Raw genomic sequence first — 19,153 nt, forward strand, 5'->3', positions numbered from 1 at the left:
TCTCACAAATTGAGTCTTATGTTTAGAGATAAGCAATTAAACTCTACACATCAAAGGAAAACAAGGTTTCCAAAATGGAATTCAGCCAAGGAGAGAACAAACTGGGCCTTCATCCCTGTCCTGTGGTTCTTAGTCTTACCTCTACCTCTTACCCACTGTGTAGCCGAATGTTAATGTATATCCGATAGTAACAATGAAGCAACGGAGTGGATGAGTAAAAATGATAGCAAAGCACACTGAAAATGCTTGCAGGACCCCACTGTGTTATGAGAGGATAGCATATCTTCGGCCAAGAGAATTGTTCCCAGAATATGCTGCAAAAAGCAGCATATTTATTCTTTAGAGGACAGTTAACTTTTTATATGGGTCCCAAAGTTGTACCACCTATTAGAATCACATTTTAGTTCCCAAGAAGTTTCAGTGTGACTGTGTTGTACCGACTATGTGAGTTGACAAAATTATATAGTTCAGTTGATTTTTCATTAGAAGAGAAATATATAAAAATCAGGGTAGATTTCAGAGGGCAATATCAAGGCTTTTTTTTTTTTTTTGTCGATCATGAGGCTTGAACTCTGGGCCTGAGTGCTGTCCCTCAGCTCTTCAGCTTAAGGCTAGCATTCTACCACTTGAGCCACAGCGCCACTTCCATTTTTTTTTTTTTTTCTGGTGGTTTATTGGTCTCAGGACTTTCCTGCCCAGGCTGTCTTTGAACCATGATCCTCAGCCTCCTGGGTAGCTAGGATTACAGGTGTGAGCCACCAGTGCCTGGCAATATCAAGGCTTTTTAAAGAACTAGTATTTGGCAAACTTTGGCTGTGATAATGAAACTCAATGTGGGCAGGAGGATTCGAAAGATACAAAACAAAAATAAATCTAAATGCAGTGTGACTAAAGATTTTTGGCACAGTAATACCGGACATACTAACAATGACATTATTTTGTAAATACTATAAATAACTTCAAAGAAACACTTTTAAGTGGTCCAGTGTGAACTGAGGGATATGTTAGTTTTTTTTTTTTTTACTTCTTGTTTGATATACACTGATGAATTATTCTCAGTAATGTTTTTCTTAGATATAAAAGCAATATAAGCCTGGGTGCTAGTGGCTTATATCTATAATCCTAACTACTCAGGAGGCTGAAATCTGGAGGATTGTGGTTGGAAGGCCGCCTGGGTAGAAAGGTTCTCAAAATCCCATCTCCAAAATAATCATCCAGGCATGACTTATGTTATAAGACATGTGATAGAATGATAGCTAAGCCAGCAAGCTAAGTAGGAAGTCCTGAGTTCAAAACCCCAATACCTGGGAGAAGAAAAAAAATGCAATATGCTTACCTGCACACTATAAACTCAAAAATAAATTTCAACTTCTAAAAGGTGAAATATAGGTGATTATAAAGCTCTTAGCAATTTTCTTAAAAATGAAAAAAGGCAGAAAGTAGCTTTCTTTAGACAGCGAATCTTACAGGAGATAAGAAATTCAACATCGACTGTACTCTAAAGCTTATATCTTATTGATAATTTAAAATTATAATTAGTGTTCTTGGGACCAAAAGCTACATAGAAAACGAAATATGCACATATGTATGAGATGTGAGGCGCTGCTGCTGGAGAGAAATACCCTATTTTTATAGCAAAAAAATCCTACTGAAGTCTATCCTTTCATTTATATGTCTCATGTAAATTACACATAATTTTAAATCATTCAGCACATTGAAAATGGCCAGGTCTCATAGCATGCCTCCTTTATTACCTTCTTTTATCAGCTAGCCAAAGCAGAGCAAAATTTCTGGAAATATTTAGGGATTAAAGTTACATACTTTGAAATGAATTAAGAAATGACCAGTAGATAAAAATTGGGTTTTATTTATGTAATCTGGTTAAAAAATATGATTTCTCTACTCTAAAAGCATTTTCTTATGCAGTAACACCACCAAAATAGCTTAAGTTTAAAATAGTGGATTTCCCATATGGTTAGTCCACAGTAAGATAAAGTTGTAAATGAGGGGACTATGTGAAGAAAACATATGAAAGCCTTAAGGGCACATGCAAAAAATGTGGCATTACATGATTTACATATACAATTTTATTCTCTAAAATTCAAAGATTAAAAACTTAATATGTCATAATTTAAATCGTATTTCACATCAAGTATTCCTGATTACATATTTATCTCAATTTAGAGCATCATGTGGGAGAGCAGTTAGTAAGAATCTAACCTTTGCATTTCTTGACTTTTTTGGGCTTGTGGTAACGTTGTATTTATAGAGATTCTACACTTTCAAATTTAAGTCTTGAAATGTCAGAAAAATCCCAAAGCTGAGATCTCACAGAAGGTGATTTTTAACAGTCCTTAAAAAGTAAAGACTTTATGATCTTCTGACAACTGGAGCTTTCAAGTTTAAAATTTTAGCCCTAATATTACATAAGCATACACACTGGCTCGTTTATAAAGACTTGATCATCTTTGATGGGCCTGGAAAAGAAAGGAAAAGAAGAAAAGATAAAAGTTTTGAAGTTCAGGAATATTATATATAAGTACAAATGTAACAAAAGTAAATACTTAAAATACTTGTATATTTAAATACTTGTGTATTTAAATGTGGTCTCTCATTAGAATGTATTTCTATGTGAATAAACCAAGGGCAGCTAATTTTTTATTATTTGTAGTAACAAAAAGATGGCGATAAGTCAATAGTTTGGGGCTGGTACTTAGATGAGAATGAGAGTCCCACAGAGTTTAAGGAACTTCCTCAAGATTGTACTGGTAGCTAGTTTTAGAATTACATTTAAAATATACCAACTGTTTTCAAATCTATTTAGCACTCCTATAGTGAAAGTTTATGTGTATTCCTACACTTCATTTAGTTTTGTTTTCTTTTTCTGGATTTTTTTTTATTATCTTTAAGTAGCTGTATGAAGGAGTTGCCATACATCCAAACTGAACACAATGCATCTTGTTTCTACATTTTCACCTATCCTTCCCAATCCACTCCTTTCCCACCCGATGGTAATCTTAGGTTATGTATTTATTTTATTTTTTTGTCAGTCATGAGGCTTGAACTCTGGGCCTGGACGCTGTCCCTGCGCTCTTCAGCTCAAGGCAAGCTCTCTACCTCTTAAGCCACAGTGCCACTTTGGTTTTTTTTTTCCTAGTGATCAGAGTCTCATGGACTTTTCTGCCTGGGCTGGCTTTGAACCATGATCCTCAGATTTCAGCCTCCTGAGTAGGTAGGATTACAGGCGTGAGCCACTGGCGCCCAGCTTTATGTATTTAATTTTTATTTCATTTATTTTCACCATCTCCTGCTGTTTTACTGTGTGACCACAAGGAAGTCACAAACTAGTTTTCTCATTACTTTCAATTCAATCAATGTTCCTCCATCACCTCATTTCCACAACATTTAGACATTACAAAGATGGTGTTAAGTGGGCTTCTCTTATTCTTGGGTATTTTTGATGATTTAGGAAAGGAGAGGAATGGAAAACAAATATTAAAATTATTACTTAATTTGACTAGAAAACTGTCAAAGTTAAAAGTATATTCAGTCTTTGATCACCAAGGTTATAAAATCTGGATTAAATGATGGCATAGCCTTCTTCTGTCAATGTTTTGTTTATTCTTATATAGATAAGACCATAATTTTTAGTAGTAATATCAGCGCAACGCAATAATGAGTTTGTGGGGCTGGGAAGGTGGCTCAGTGGTAGAGCGCTTGCATGCCTAAGGCCCTGGGTTTGATTCCTCAGCACCACATAAGCAAAAAGACAGAAGCTGGAAGTGATGCTGTGGCTCAAGTGGTAGAGCACTAGCCTTGAGCTGAAGAGCTGAGGGACAGCTCCTAGGTCCAGAGGTCAGGCCCCATGACTGGACCCCCCCACCCCCAAATAATGAGTTTGTGAATGGTATACACTACTTAAAAGTCTTAATTTTTTTTTTTTTTAGTAATGGGTTTGAACTGAAGGCCCAGGCTGGTTAGATAAATGATCTCTGATTTAAGCCATGCTGCCAGTCTTTTTGCTTTTAGTCTGATTTTCAAAGAGATTTCTTTTGCCCAGGTGAGACAGATCTTAATCCTCCTATTTCTGCTTTCTGAGTACCTACAATTACAGGCATGCAGGACCATGTCTGGCTTATGTTATAGATCGGAGTCTCCTTAACTTTTTTTCTGGATAGCATTGAATTGCAATCCTCCTACATCTGCCTTGCAAGTTTCTGGATTACAGATATGAATCATTATGCAGTTACAAACCTTTTTATATCCAAATGATAATAATAATTTAGTGAAATAATGGGTTTCTTTGGTATAGGCTTAAAGTTCGTTTTTACTTATTTTTAAGTAGTTGTCAATGCAACATGTCAGTATATGAGTACAACTAATCTTGATCAATGTCACTTCTTTCCATCATGCTGGTATAAGCTTTAAATGTGTTAATGTGCAATGTAACATCAAAAAGAGATGCAATGCTTTCCTTGCCTTATCCAAAAAAAGAAGAATTTCCAATGAGAAGTTTTTACTATTACCTTTAGGTCACATAGCTTCTATTCCAAATATTAGAGTTTGGTAAACATTAGCCACAGATTCCTACAATATTCTCCTGAGTGGTCGTTTTCACTAACCCATCCTTCACTGACTACACATGCACTGGCCAGTTAATCCACTTAAACTATTGTGTTTGTCCTATTTGGATCCCACTACTTTTCTTTGCCTAGAAATACCTTCTATCAACAAAATGACATACTCCTTTTCTGAAAACAAGTATTTCAGGCTTGATCATAAGGAATGAATATAGTATGTAGCCTGTAAGTTACCTTAAACATAGTTTATAAAATCATTACACTGTTATCTAATCATCATCATCATCATCATTTTTATTTCAGAATACTGGAGTTTAAACACAAAGTCTGGCCTTTACTCAGCTGGTTCTAACACTTGAGCCACATTTCTAGTCCAGCTTTTTGCTGGTTATTTTGAAGATGGAGTTTAGTGGACTTTTTGCTTGAGCTGGCTTCAAACAGAGATCCTCCAGATCTGTTTCCTGAGTAGCTAGGATTACAAGGGGGAGCCATTGGTGCCTGCCTGGCTTTTATTGATATTTTTAACTTATGTTTTATGAGTTTGTATGTTGTATAAACCCACTAAGGCCAGGCACAGGCCTTGCATCCCCGAATTTAAACGTGCTCTGATACTTATCAGTATCATTTTCAATTATTGTAATGGTGAAAAGGAAGGAAAAACTGGAAGAAAAAAATAAAAGATATAAGCAGGACTTCAATGTTCATTTATAAACTAAATACAAAGTGGTTTATGAAAATATTAATCAAGTTTTGCAAATACCAAGTTATATATGTTCAGTGAAGAGCTTCCAGCTTTATTATAAATTATAATTGAGCTATTTGTAAAATAGTGAAACTATTATTTGATGTTTTCTTCATTTAAACAGTCTTAAGTAACTTCAGCTTGTTACAATTAAATAAATGCTTTCAGTTCTAAGAGTTCTATGCCAATGAAGAAAATTAAAAAAAAAAGGGCTCAATAATTTAAATGTCACAGTTAATAAATCAATCTGACAAAGCTGCAAAGTACTTTATAGTTTAATTTTTTTTATTATTTGTTTTTGTCTGCTTGCAGAGCTGGGGATCAAATACAGGGCCCTGTGCATGCTAGGTAAGTGCTCTACCGGAGCCAATAGTTCGAGTGTTAATTTTAGGATATAGTAAAACATTATTTAGAATATACTCTAAATTCATTTGATCTTGCCCACTGAAAAATGTTGCATAGTGATATTGTTCATTGTAATATTAATCTCGAAATTTAGATATAATCTAAACTTTAGATAACATGAGACCTATTGACTGTTCTATTTTTAGATATAAAATGTTCCACTTACTAAGTGGGTACTCGAAAGGAGTGGATGGGGCCAAGGGGAAAGGGGGATATGAACGAAGAGGTGAAGAGGGAGAAGATACAGGCAAGAGTCCAAAGTATATTCTACAAAACTAAGAAGAGTAAGGGAGGCGCTGGGAAGGTGGCTCAGTGGTAGAGCGCTTGCCTTGCATGCCTGAGGCCCTGGGTTCGATTCCTCAGCACCACATAAGCAAAAAGAAAAAAAGCCGGAAGTGGTGCTGTGGCTCAAGTGGTAGAGTGCTAGCCTTGAGCTGAAATGCTGAGGGACAGCGCCCAAGCCCAGAGTTCAGGCCTCACGACCGGACCAAAAAAAAAAAAAGAAGAGTAGGGAAGGAGTGGGGATTGGGAGTGGGGGGTGAGAATGTCAAAGGTGGTGACATTGATCAGATATATTGTACTCATAAACTGCTTTGCTAAATGGACAGTTGTTTGTACAATTTTTAGTTTAAAAGTAATAAATTATAAAAACACAACATCCCATCTAGTAACTAAAAGACATAGCTCTTAAATAAATTTTGATTATTTTCTAAAGGAAGATATAAAATTTGTACCACAGATGAAAATGAACTCCTTAATATTTCTTTTATTGACAATATGATATACAGCGGGGTTTCAGTTATGTAAGTAAGGTAATGAGTACATTTCTTGTCAAAACCTTGTTATCCTTTCCATCAATTTTCTCCTACTGCTCCCTCCCCAAATCCCTCTCCCTCCCCCCATCCCAAGTTGTACAGACCATTTCCATGTCTTGTGTATATCGCTGTTGTATTCGGAAAATGAACTCCTGTGTTATGTTCAATAGGGAGAGAGAATATATATCTGTATATCACTTTGGCAATAAAAAAATAGCCTAGTAGTTTTGGTGAATCTTACTGTGTTAATTATGCCTAGTAGTTATGTCATATGTATATATTTTCTTCATTTGAGGCTTTGGAAAGCAGGAGCCATGCCATAGCAATGGCCACTATCAATGTCTATTACTGGCAGTGCCTGACCTATAGAAGACACTCAATAAATATTTGTTAAGTAAATGAATTGCTAGAAGCTATGCTCCATGGGAGAAAATAAATATATTTGACAGTTTATTAGTTAGGAATCTTTCTCAGAAAGCAGTTTTCAGTGTTTGATTTTCAGATGCTCTATTTCCTACTTTCAGCTTGCTCTGAGTAGAATAGCTACTCTCTGAGTATAGTCATAATATTTAAGGATCCTGAGAGGTAGTTTTTTGTTGTTGTTGTACCAGTCCTAGAGCCTGTTCCTGAGCTTCCTTTTTTGCTCAAGGCTAGCACACTATCACTTGAATCACAGCTCTACTCCTAGCATTTTGGGTAGGTTATTGGAGATATAAGTCTCATAGACTTTCCTGCCTGGTCTGGCTCCAAACCGCAATCCTTAGATCTCAGCCTCCTGAGTCACTGGGACTACAGGCGTGAGCCACTGGTGACTGATGGTTCCAGAGTTTTTTGTTTTTTTTTTTCATTATTACTATTTTATAAAATGAATATAAACTTTAGCAACAAAAAGCCTAAGTTTTTGTAAATAGATAAAATGAATCAAGAAGAATTATATTACCTGACTGAAGGGCAGTGACTAAGACAGTAGTTAATTTTAAATGTCTCCATTTTCCTGTACTTATCTCCTTGATTATAATTATTTTGTCTCTACTGTTTTCAAATTGAAAAAAATTAAAATATGAAATATCCACAAACCTTTGTCTTCTTTATCATGCCATCTTCTACAAAATGCACTGAAAAAAGTAACTGCAAGTTCTAGAAGCTGATTCACCAAAGGATAACCAGACTACTTATTAACAATGCTGCTTCTTGAGGCCACCAGGATTTACTGCTCCAGACCTCTTGGGAGGTGTGACTTGGGGATTTGCATGAGCGAGTACATCAGGGAGAAAGAGGAAAATAACCAGTATTTTCTCTTTTATCTGAAACCTAACTTCTTTTTATGCTTATTTATATTTCCCCGGCTTGTGTGTAAGGCTCTACCTGTGCGTTGGATGTACTTCTAACCTTTTTAGGGGTCCAGGAATAAGCTCATAGTGAAGTATTTTGGTAAAATTTTATCTTGGACCAAAGTTGCTGCAATTCCAAACTTTAAAATTGAAAGGAATACTAACAAACACTATTTAAAAAATGAATATAAATCTTCCTTTAACAACATAATACTTAGCATAATGTGTTGAATGTTAGGCATGAGCTAAGTGTTTTCTGTATATTATTAGGTATTTTTACATGTAAAAAGCCAAACCATGATTATTTTGCTAAAAGCAATTGTAGAAGTATGTTATTCTGATTCCTATTTTATGATTTCTCACAAACTGTCTTTTTATATTCTTTTGTTGTTGTTGTTGGTCATGGGGGCTTGAACTCTGGGCCTGGGCACTGTCCATGAGCTCTTCAGCTGAAGGCTAGTGCTCTACCACTTGAGCCACAGTGCCACTTCCAGTTTTCTGGTGGTTAATTGGAGATAAGAATCTCATGGACTTTCCTGGCTGGGCTGGCTTTGAACAGTGATCCTTAGATCACACTAGGATTACAGGTGTGAACCATTGGTGACTGGCTTGTCTTTATTTTCTTTAGTAATTGAGAGTAGTCACTTAAGGATAAAGGTTGCTAAAGGTTTAAGTGAAATATCAAGATGTTCAAAGAATGCTTCTCTTCTCTCTATCCAAGTTCAAGCATAATCCTGGGAGTCTTCAACACCCAAAGTGTAGATCCAGTATTCTGATTTCTACAATTACTGATACCCAATGATCTTTTCTTCTCCTCCACTCAACCAACTGGTCTTGATGTTTTACTCTGGACACTGCAGTATGCTTCTGAAGTAATTCAGATAGTCCCAAAATTTGACCATACCCTTCTCTCTACTTAACTAACAAGAGAATAAGGCTTACAAAATAAGACTTACATGGCTTCTATACCATTTACTTCCATTTACTTTCTCCATTTTCTTTCTCTATATTAGCCCCTCCCTTCTCCCCTTGCCCCTCCCCCCCCTTTTTTTTAAATTGTGAAAATAACCATACAGAGGGGTTACAATTACAAATGGCACAAATTGGTAGCTTTTTTTTTTTTTTTGTCAGTCCTGGGGCTTGAACTCTGGGCCTGGGCACTGTCCCTCAGCTCTTCAGCTCAAGGCTAGCCCTCTACCACTTGAGCCACAGGGCCACTTCCGCGCCCCCGCCCCCCTGCTTTTTTTCACTTCCTTACCTAACTGCTTGGATTCCATGGTCCACATGTCATTGTGTTTTCTAATCTGCTACGCCTCATTGTCCATTTAAGGCACTTACCTGAATAAAACTCCAATGTTGGATGAACCTAGCTGACAGGTAACTTTCTTTCCTAATAGATTGTTTCCCTATGTAAAAATCATTGTCTACCACAAGTCAGCCCTCTGCACTGTTCAACCACTGTAGTGTGAAATCTTAAGTAGCTATCCAGCTGTTATGATTTCAAAGTTAAAAAAGTCCCACAAAAGTACAAAAAGAAAATAAAAGGTAATAGATGTGTAGTTGTGGATTGAGACTTGAGTAATGACAAGACTAGAATGTAGAAAATGATTTATATTTTTGGCTATATAAAAGTAAAAAACTTTTATATGAAAGAAGAAAATGCTTAGTAATCAAAATGAAAAAATAAAAGGATAATTGAGTAAAAATATACTGTATACAATTAGGACCCTCAGCCATCCTTTATAAAGGATTCCTTAGAGTCAATAAGGAAATGACAAAGGCTCAATAGAAAAAGAAAGCCCTAGTAATTTATGAGATAAATCTGACAAGTCAATAATTATATGAATGACACATATTTAACCGATCTCTTACCAAATAAATGACAATTTAATTGAGATTTATGCAGATTACCAAAGATCAACATAATTAATATTAAACTTAATGTAACACCAAATCTATTTTACAAAGATATTTTCAAAGTAAACATTTTAAACACAAAATTTCCCTTTGGGAATTTATTTTACAGGTGACTAGCAAAATTACACAATAATATTTATATCACGACTATTAGCCATTCTCTAATCCATTCTCTTATCATCGCTAGATCACTAAAAAATGTGAATATAATCTATTCCCTTTCTTACCCTCCTTGTTTCCAACTTTTTATTCTTTGCAGTGCTGGGGATCCAGGCCATTTCTCATGAATGCTAAGCAAGCAACCTACCACTGAGACACTCCACTGCACCACACCCCCTGCCAAGTTCATTTTTAAGGTTGAAAGGACTCTCCATGGCTTGGCTCCGGCTTATCACTACAGCTTCATTTCTTTTTATTCCCCTATCTTCATACTCTACTCTCTGGAAATATTGCACATTTGTAGTCTGCAAATGTACCATATATTCTATTGCCTTTGCCTGGAACCTTGAACACTATGTTTTGTGAACCCCTCTTATTGTGTATCCCCTCCCCCATAATTGCACTCTTATTGGACTGTAATGGCTATCTATTACACTGTTCCAGCCTTATATTTTTAAAGGCCTGGGTATGTGTTTCAGAGTTGTGTCTTTTGCATCTAGTACAGAACCTTGTACATAGCAGGTACTCAGTGGGGTAGCTGAATATAAGTGAATGTATGTTGTGTAAAATCCTGCAGCACTACATGAATTACTCTGGAGTTGGATAAAGTTGATGAATGATGGGAAGTCATACTGACATGGACTAGACAGGGATAAATTAGTTCTCAATAATGCTAAGACACAATATTTTCCTACACACCTGCTCACAAAACAATTTCAGGACAGCCAGTCCTTAGATTCACTTTCTGCTCTTTTCCTTTACCTTCAAAAAATTCCAGAAATGTGGATGTGTGGGTTTTGTAAACTCAGTATCTAAAAAACAAATTAAAATTTTTACCAAATAAAACATTTCCTCCTTTTGTGCTTGTATTGGTTAAGGACAAGACCAATCATATGGTTTACAAAATTGATAAGCAGTCATCTCTACTTACTGTAAGTTATAGTTTTAGTTGTTCAGATATTTATTCTTCTTTATCTCATCTCCATGAAGAGCACTTCGATTTGATTCCCATTACTACCCACCAATAATATGCTCTTACCTGATCTCCTCATTTAGACTCTTTCTGTCCAGGCTATTCTTATACTACTACCACTTATGCATTTCTGATGCACTAACCTAGAGGAGAAAGTCCAAGATACTCCTTAGCTATTCCTCTCACCATTTTCTATAACTTCTCATCTTCAGGGCTATGAGCTCAGGCATACCAGATTTTTTAAAATTTAATTTAATTTAATTTTTTTTTTTTTTGGTCGGTCGTGGGGCTTGAACTCTGGGCCTGGGCGCTGTCCCTCAGCTCTTCAGCTCAAGGCGAGCGCTCTACCACTTGAGCTACAGTGCCACTTCCAGTTTTCTGGTGGTTTATTGGAGATAGGAGTCTCACGGTCTCTCCTGCCCAGACTGGCTTTGAACCGCAATCCTCAGATCTCAGCCTCCTGAGTAGCTAGGATTATAGGCGTGAGCCACCAGCGCCCGGCTTAATTTAATTTTATTTGAGAGGCATACCAGATTTTTATTGTTCTCTAAAACCTTTATACTGTTTGTACTCTATTCCTGGGCATGTTAATATTATCATATTATCACATTTATTTTTGCATAGATTGACCTCTCTATTTTTCTCAGTTCATTATTTATGGAGGCTGCTCAAATTTTATTTCTTATGAAAACTCTTCCTTGGCACTCAAGTTAAACTATTGACTTATCCCATTGCTTTGAAAGACTTATCTCATTGCTTTGTAATGATTTATTTGCATGATGGTGTGGATACTGCTAAATCTGCATGAAATGTCTGTTATTGTAACCATGCATTTTCAGCTTCCTTGAAAGTCATATATGGCCATTTGGCTGGGTCTCTCATGATGGTATAAGCATGTGATTGATTTGGGTCACTACTGCTACTTGTTTTTACCAAAAACTTTCTTGATGTAGAATTTTGATATGGTCACAACCGCAGCTGCTGTGGAAACACTGGTGATGGTATAGAAGCTGGATGAAAGGAATCTAGGTCCTCACCCTGGCTATATGAGGCAAAGCTAACTACCCATCTAAAATACCTTTCTTGAACAACTGTGTAAGAGAAAGAAACTTCTATGTCCTCTACAGATCTAGAATACTTTTTATCAGGGAAGTTTAGTTTAACACAGACTTTAACTTGTCCTCCTTTTGGTTTGTCTGAGGACCTTTTAAGAAATTGAACCAGACTAATAGTAAAAAGGGTTTAAAATCAGAGATCAGGATAGAATAATGCATTGTTAACTTCTCAAAAGGAGGTGGATAAATATTCACTTCAAACCCTGTCTACTGATTAGTTTTGTTTTGCAAAGTCTGCTTTACTGTTTCAGAACATATGGTAGCTATACCTAAAGACAAGTATGCATGGCTTTCATTTGCTCCCAAGAGTCATGTCTCACAGCATGAGTGAGCTTCTATAGTCTCTCCTCTTGAAAGGGAGATGAGCTCACGACTTCTTGAACACAGACTAGGGTGGAAGTCTTGTATCAACAAAAAAAAGACCAGGTTATATATACCATCCTAAGAAAGGGGAAAGTATACCATATCCGAGTGATTATTTTGTAGCAATTCAGATTTGTAGTTTGCAGCACTTATTACTTAGTTGATGTAAGAGTCTTTACTGTGGTATCCAATGAGAATAAACTGTGAAGATCTAGTCTTACATATAAACCACCATTCCCCAGCAAAATCAGATTACCTGTACTTCACTACCTTTCAAACTATGTAATCTCATTTGTGGCTCTTGGGTGACTTTGCTCTGCACAATCAACCACTTGCTTCCAGAGGAAAGTACCTTGAAGATTTAGTAATTTTAGAAGAAGGTAAGATAAATGGAATATTCAAATAAAAGAACATGGAGTTTGAGTGTCAAGAGTTCAGTCTTAATTCTCTATGTCTTTTCTATCAATCTCTACCATAGCAATGTCTCATTCACAGGCCTGTTCCCCACACAAAATCTTGTCTCATCTTCCCATTTTGTGCCCCATTCTTCCAGAGATTCCATTATATTTCCAACTGTCCTATTTGAAGAAAAAAAATTTAAGTTGATACTGAGGGCGAAGCTTCACAGATTCTCTGTTGTCTCATCTCTGGATTCTATTCCTTCTCCTCCTTTGCCCTCTCAGTCAAGCCTCATTACCTATTTGCAGTGACTATGATATGATCTTTTAACTGCATTTCCCTAACCTTTCCTCACTCAGAGCAGCTAGATCAGTTTTTCAGATATGTCATTTTCTCACTGAAAACCTTTTTCACCTTTGAGCCTACAAACAAACTATTTCATCCACTCACACTTAATTTATGTTGTTTACCAAACTTCTACTGTGCTACTATAAATGTTGATTTCATATTCCTTTATTTTTTTAATTTTTTTTTTTTTGTCAGTCCTGGGGCCTGAACTCTGGGCCTGGGCGCTGTCCCTCAGCTCTTCAGCTCAAGGCTAGCGCTCCACCACTGGAGCCACAGCGCCACTTCCGGCTTTTTCTGTTTATGTGGTGCTGAGGAATTGAACCCAGGGCCTCATACTTGCAAGGCAAGCACTCTACCACTGGGCCACCTTCCCAGCCCCTGATTTCATATTCCTTATACTTTCAAAGTCTTGTTCTTTTTGACAATCCTATGAATCTTCCTCTTCTCATTCTTGTTAGGTCTCATGACAACATGGAATAACATCTTCAAATTTATTACTTACCTCTATAGTTCTCTTGGAATCTTGTTCTCTTGTGCTTGAATCACTATATGATTGTGATCTCAATGGGGATGTTATTGATTTAGATTGAGAGACTAATATGGGGAATTGGTGTGAGAATTTGAACAAAAAATACCACAATGTGAGTCATGGTCATAGCTCCTCTCTTCACGTTAGTGTCTTATGTAAAAAAAGTTTATATTAGAAATATGAAAGAGGAAAAGAATAGGGAGACAGAAAAGGGTATTAGAGTGAATATTAGAGTGAATCAAAGTGCATGAATAGAAATGTCATAAGGTAATTTTTTACTTCATACAATTGAAAAATTATACTACTAAAAAAATGACAAGTTTAGGGGGATATTTTTGCCATGCTAGGTAAAAGGTTAATCCATGTAAGCATTTTCACACTTATGTAGTTTGTATTTATCTTTGTATCTAGTCTTTTCCCAAATACAAATATGAGTTAGTTCCACCTCAACTTACCTAATAACTACAAGTTTTGCTACATGGGGTGGTGTATAACTTTAGCCCTAACCACTAGAAGGCTATTAGAGGCCAGGCATTTGAAGCCAGCCTGGGCAATATATCATGGCTCTTTCAAACAAATGACTTAACTAGTTAACTATAAGCAACAAAATAACCAGCTTTCTCAGTTGTTCTTCCCCTTGGTTTGTATATTATAGCTCTCCTCTGTACAAACACTTGGAATTTTCCTTGTTTTTAGTTTCCAGCATTTGGCCTTCTTGAATCACCCTAGTAACGAATCACTTATTTCCAGCCCCCCCTTTTTTTTAAACCTTATTAACATAAGCTTACTAAGTAAATTTTGTGATATCATTAGTTAAAAAGTTAGAGTTCTAGCAACAGTAAGCAAAGTGAAAATTTTTCCTCATATGCAGTACTAAATCTTTCAATTTTTAAAAATTATGTTGCTTTCTATACAATGACTCTTCACTTCTATATTTCCTGTTTAATTTTGTGTTATATGATCTCATAAAATTCAAACAAATATCTAAGCGATAGCATAATTATAATTAAAAATTAGCAAAATAATACAGAGAATCACAGCACATTTTCTCTGCTGGTACTAGTGCAATGTAGCATGTGTAACATGAAAAAATAAGCTTTTTTGAAATAAAAATTACTATTAACCTAGTAGAATGGAAGTGTTTAATATAGATATTTTAATTACTTTTAATTAAAATCTTGTAGAGATTTTGCATTGATGCTCTATGGAAAGTTAGTATATGCATATTTAAGGAAGTAATTTGTTTTAGAGTTTAGCCTTTTTAAAAAAAGCCTTTAATACTAGGAACCCACACACCTTTTCAAAGACTTAATATAAAGCACATAGCATTTTATGAAAAAATTCCCAATACATTACTCAGAAGGACTCGTGGAGGAAAAGTTTGTCAAGAAAGGGCTTAGGAAGGACCAAGTAAGTGCCCTCAATTCAATAAAATAAAAACATATATAATCCATCTCAAGACAGAACCTAAAGTTTCTTATTTCTAATTCTTTGTTGATTATCCTTTAGTAGTAACTTTGTTTCCAGTTGTTATCTAATTGGTGGCCCTAAAACACTGGATTAATTAATTCATTCAACAGACAATTAAAATATCCGCCTACTCTACACCATCCAAAGTTCCTGGTGCTTGGTGTGAATCAGTGAATAAAACCAACAAAGCATGCATTCCATTCCGCTGGGATGCAAGAGAGGCCAACAGCAGATCATAAACACAATCAACACTAAAAATACAGGTTAGAATGCCATAAAGTGCTGGGGAAAAATAAAACAGATATGCAATAAAAGAGGCATGCAATTTAGAATTAGGTAGTTTAGAATTAGTAGAGTTAGGGTAGGAATAATTGAGAAGTTGACATTTGAATAAAGACCTGAAGGAATATCCATAAGGTAGAAGCTGTGGCAATCTAAAAGTAGAACATTCTAGGTTGAGAGCAGCAAAGTTGGAATCAATCATTGAAGTCCACCCTCATTTATATAAGGAAAGGTATACAGTCAAAGTAAAGCTCTACTTTTGAATACATTCGTATTTGTGGTATTTCTTTTATATAATCAATTTAACATTGATTTAATAAAGAATTACATGGGGTTTTCACTACATATGCCATGCTAAGCTTTGAACTTGAGATCCTCCAGCCTCAGTCTCCTGGCATTCCAATAAATATTTACTGAGTACAAACTAGGTGCTAGGTAATAACAGTAAGACAAACATGGTTTTTGTTCCCATTAAGCTTACAGTTTAATGGAGGCAGAAGAGACAAGTAAGCAGATACTGTACAATACACTATGGCATAGTATGGAGGCACCAGGACAGAGAACAGAAACCCTCCAAGATTATAGAAGACAGGATTTTAGAGAGAAAGCCACTAGAAATCAAACTTTCATTTCTGATAACAGCATACCTATCAGAAAAGATTGTTCATAGAACCAAATAATAAATGGTGCACATATACTTAATCAGCACAAAATTCTAGTGAAACAATGGAAGTTTAGAGAGGTTAGATACATTGTCCAAGGTCACAGAAATAAGAAGTGAGAGAAATTACATAAATTCAGCTAATATGCTCCAAGGCTTATACTCTTGCCTACTGTCTTATACATGCTCTCTGAACCACAGGTGCTCATGCACGCATGCACACACATACGAATAACTCCATCTATTTCCCAGCTGCTAATAGGTAAGGTGTGGCATAGGCTGTCTGCATAGTTTATATGTAGAATACCTTTCATCAGCATGACATAGAATGCAGAAAGTCTGTGTTCAAAACTAAAATTAAATAATCTTCACAGGGTAGTGTGAACTTATGGCCCTGGTGTTCAACAATCAGAACAAAGAGTGCACTAGAAGCAGCTCATTGGAATTTTCTCTTCCTGCTGTCTTCTACTACTCTCAACAAATGAAGTACTATCTCCTTATTAATTTGAGTAATGCCTATTCACTACATGCAATTTTTCCAAATTAAGTAATTAAATGTTTAGTGTCTTTCCTGCTCTGGAACCCCAGCTCTCTTTTTAAATGTTATCTTTATAGACAGATGTTAGCTTGATTTTTGCTGAGACTGACAGCAAAGACCACAGGGATGTTCTGGATCAAGTTTCAAGTTATCTGATATCCTCCAACCTACCAGAAAGTTATCATATGACAATCATCATGATCTTCCTATTTTTAAAAAATTTCATTTTGTTTTACTGTAAAGGTGATGGATGGAGGGGTTACATTTACATAAGTACATTTTTTGTTGGACAGTGTTAGTCCCTCCATTGTTTTCTCCCCATAAGTTATAAAGTTCATTTCCAACAGAGTGTCTTGTGGGTATTGCCGTTGCATTCATTCACTCTATGTCCTTTGTATCACCATTTTGTGATTCCTTTTCCCTTCCCCAAATCAGATAAATGTATATACAAGACATACGGTACCAAAATAAAAAAACAGGAAATAAACCAAAGGGGAAAAATACAAAAGAAAAAAGGAATAGCTTAAAAAATAACAAATACTGCCTGTTTTCATATCTTGGAGCTCATGTCAATTAGCATCATTTTATATGGTCATATGTACATAGCTATTGAGCTACTGAGATCCTCTGCTATGACTGTCCTAGACATCTGCTAATTATAGATGAGGGAAACCATGGAGCCTATGTTTCTTTGGGTTGGGCTTACTACACTTAATATGATTTTTTCCTCAATCTTTCTATTTCCTTACGAATGGGGCATCTCATTCATTCTGATGGAAGTATAGAATCCCATTGTATACAAACCACATTTTCTTGATCCATTCATCTACTGAGGGGCATCTGGGTTGGTTCCATGTCTTAGCTATGGTAAATAATGCTGCAATAAACATAGTTGTGCTGGTAGCTTTAGTATAGCCTCCTACCATTTCTAATACCACAAGATACCTTTCCAATAATATCCACTGTTGAAAACCATTGGATGACTTAGAAAAAAACTTTATGAATATTTACATAATTTAAATGTATGTTTCCACTGTACATCTTGGTTATTTTCAACTCGGTATATTTATTGGCATGTCTAATATGAGATAACAGGGATGATTTCTGGCTCATACATCATTCTGAAGGCTGTATCCATCAAAAGAGAATTTCCTAACAGCTTAACTGATGGGGTAGATATAGAACATTGGAGAAAAGTCAGAACCAGGAATGAATTTCCAACACAACAGGAAGAAAAGCAATTTTATCAACTGAATTTAGGGCAAATGAAATAGGAATATGATGAAAGAAATTTGATAAAAATGTTGTTTAAAGACAAACACTAAATTAAAATAGACTGCCGGTGCTATTATAGCATCAGTATCATCTCATGTGACAAAAGGAATCATAGTCAATTTTCTATTCATAAATAAAGTCTAATTTATTATGAGAGGAAAACATTGACCAGGCTTATAGTGATGATAATAAAAAAGCAACAGTTGTGTTGACTAATTTTTAGTTTTATAAATTAATTCCTTGTTCTTTTCACAATAGATAAACATTTCAATATTTTGTAACATGTACAAAAAATTAAGTAAAAAATACATAATGATATGTGTAACTGTTCCTTTTAAGTATTAGTATTATGGGCAGAGCTTATATTGAGAGATTTAACAGACTTTCTAAAATACTAGATAGCTTCTGAGAGATAATTCATAAATTTATAATGGCAAGTAAATGAAAACACAGAGTAAACTTTCTAGATGAAAATACGGCTTTCCTAATAACCAAAGGCTGAAAAATGAGAACAATGTAATATGCACTAGATTCCTATCATGGGGAATGTGTGTGTATCTAATGCTTGCATATATTACTCCTATGCTTTGAGAACAGAGCAACAATTGTAATTTTGCTCTGAATCAAAATAACAGAATCTGTCATTTGACATGCTGTAGTGTTTGCACTTTCATTATTGTTCATAGAATAATTGCATGCTTCTTTTCACTGCTATTTTGTAGCAGTTTATCTCTTTAAAAATGCTACTCAAACTATACTCAGTGTGAATCTCAAAGTTAAAATCAGTCACTACATTTCAACAGACATTTTCAACACACCCATACACATACTTATGCATATCTATTTTGATAAAATGTGATTCTTACATGCCTAGTATGTTATTTCTCCACAATTTGCATTGTTATAATAGGTTATTGATTATTTTGAGTTTAAGAGACCAAGGTAGTATTCAGTAATGACTAAGTGCTACAAGTTTATTGCAAGTGCCCAAGGTTCACTCACCCCAAGCAATTTAGTCAATAACCAATTTTTATACTTCTATCTCCTTCAAAATTCCAAACCAATAATCTCTGTTTTTTTTAATTATTTCAGTATCAGACTAACATTTCCCATGGAAATCAATATGGGTGCGATCCATTAGCCAAAAATCTGCAGCACTGCAATGCAAACATATTAAAAATATTGATCTTGCAAAGCTACTGATGTTTTGATTGACTTTAATGTTTGTAAGCAGCAATAACAGAATTTCAA

The 19,153-nt window shown here is 35.5% G+C and overlaps 1 protein-coding gene across 4 annotated transcripts in view; it reads right to left on the reverse strand.

The window, feature by feature from the left end:
• Nucleotides 1–1,731: 1,731 nt before the first annotated feature.
• Nucleotides 1,732–19,153, reverse strand: part of Fam172a (family with sequence similarity 172, member A) — a 333,594-nt gene continuing 316,172 nt past the window's right edge. For 3 of the 4 annotated variants that reach the window (XM_013022091.1, XM_013022086.1, XM_013022090.1), the window contains 2 exons: nucleotides 10,649–10,761; nucleotides 1,732–2,477 (listed from right to left, as the gene is read on the reverse strand). In XM_013022091.1, coding sequence (XP_012877545.1) covers nucleotides 10,688–10,761 — 74 coding nt within the window. In that variant the 3' untranslated portion in view covers nucleotides 1,732–2,477; nucleotides 10,649–10,687. The remainder of the gene's footprint in view (nucleotides 2,478–10,648; nucleotides 10,762–19,153) is intronic. The other variant, XM_013022088.1, reaches the window with a different exon arrangement.

This window comes from Dipodomys ordii, unplaced genomic scaffold (assembly GCF_000151885.1).
Source record: "Dipodomys ordii isolate 6190 unplaced genomic scaffold, Dord_2.0 Scaffold59, whole genome shotgun sequence".
Classification (NCBI taxonomy): domain Eukaryota; kingdom Metazoa; phylum Chordata; class Mammalia; order Rodentia; family Heteromyidae; genus Dipodomys; species Dipodomys ordii.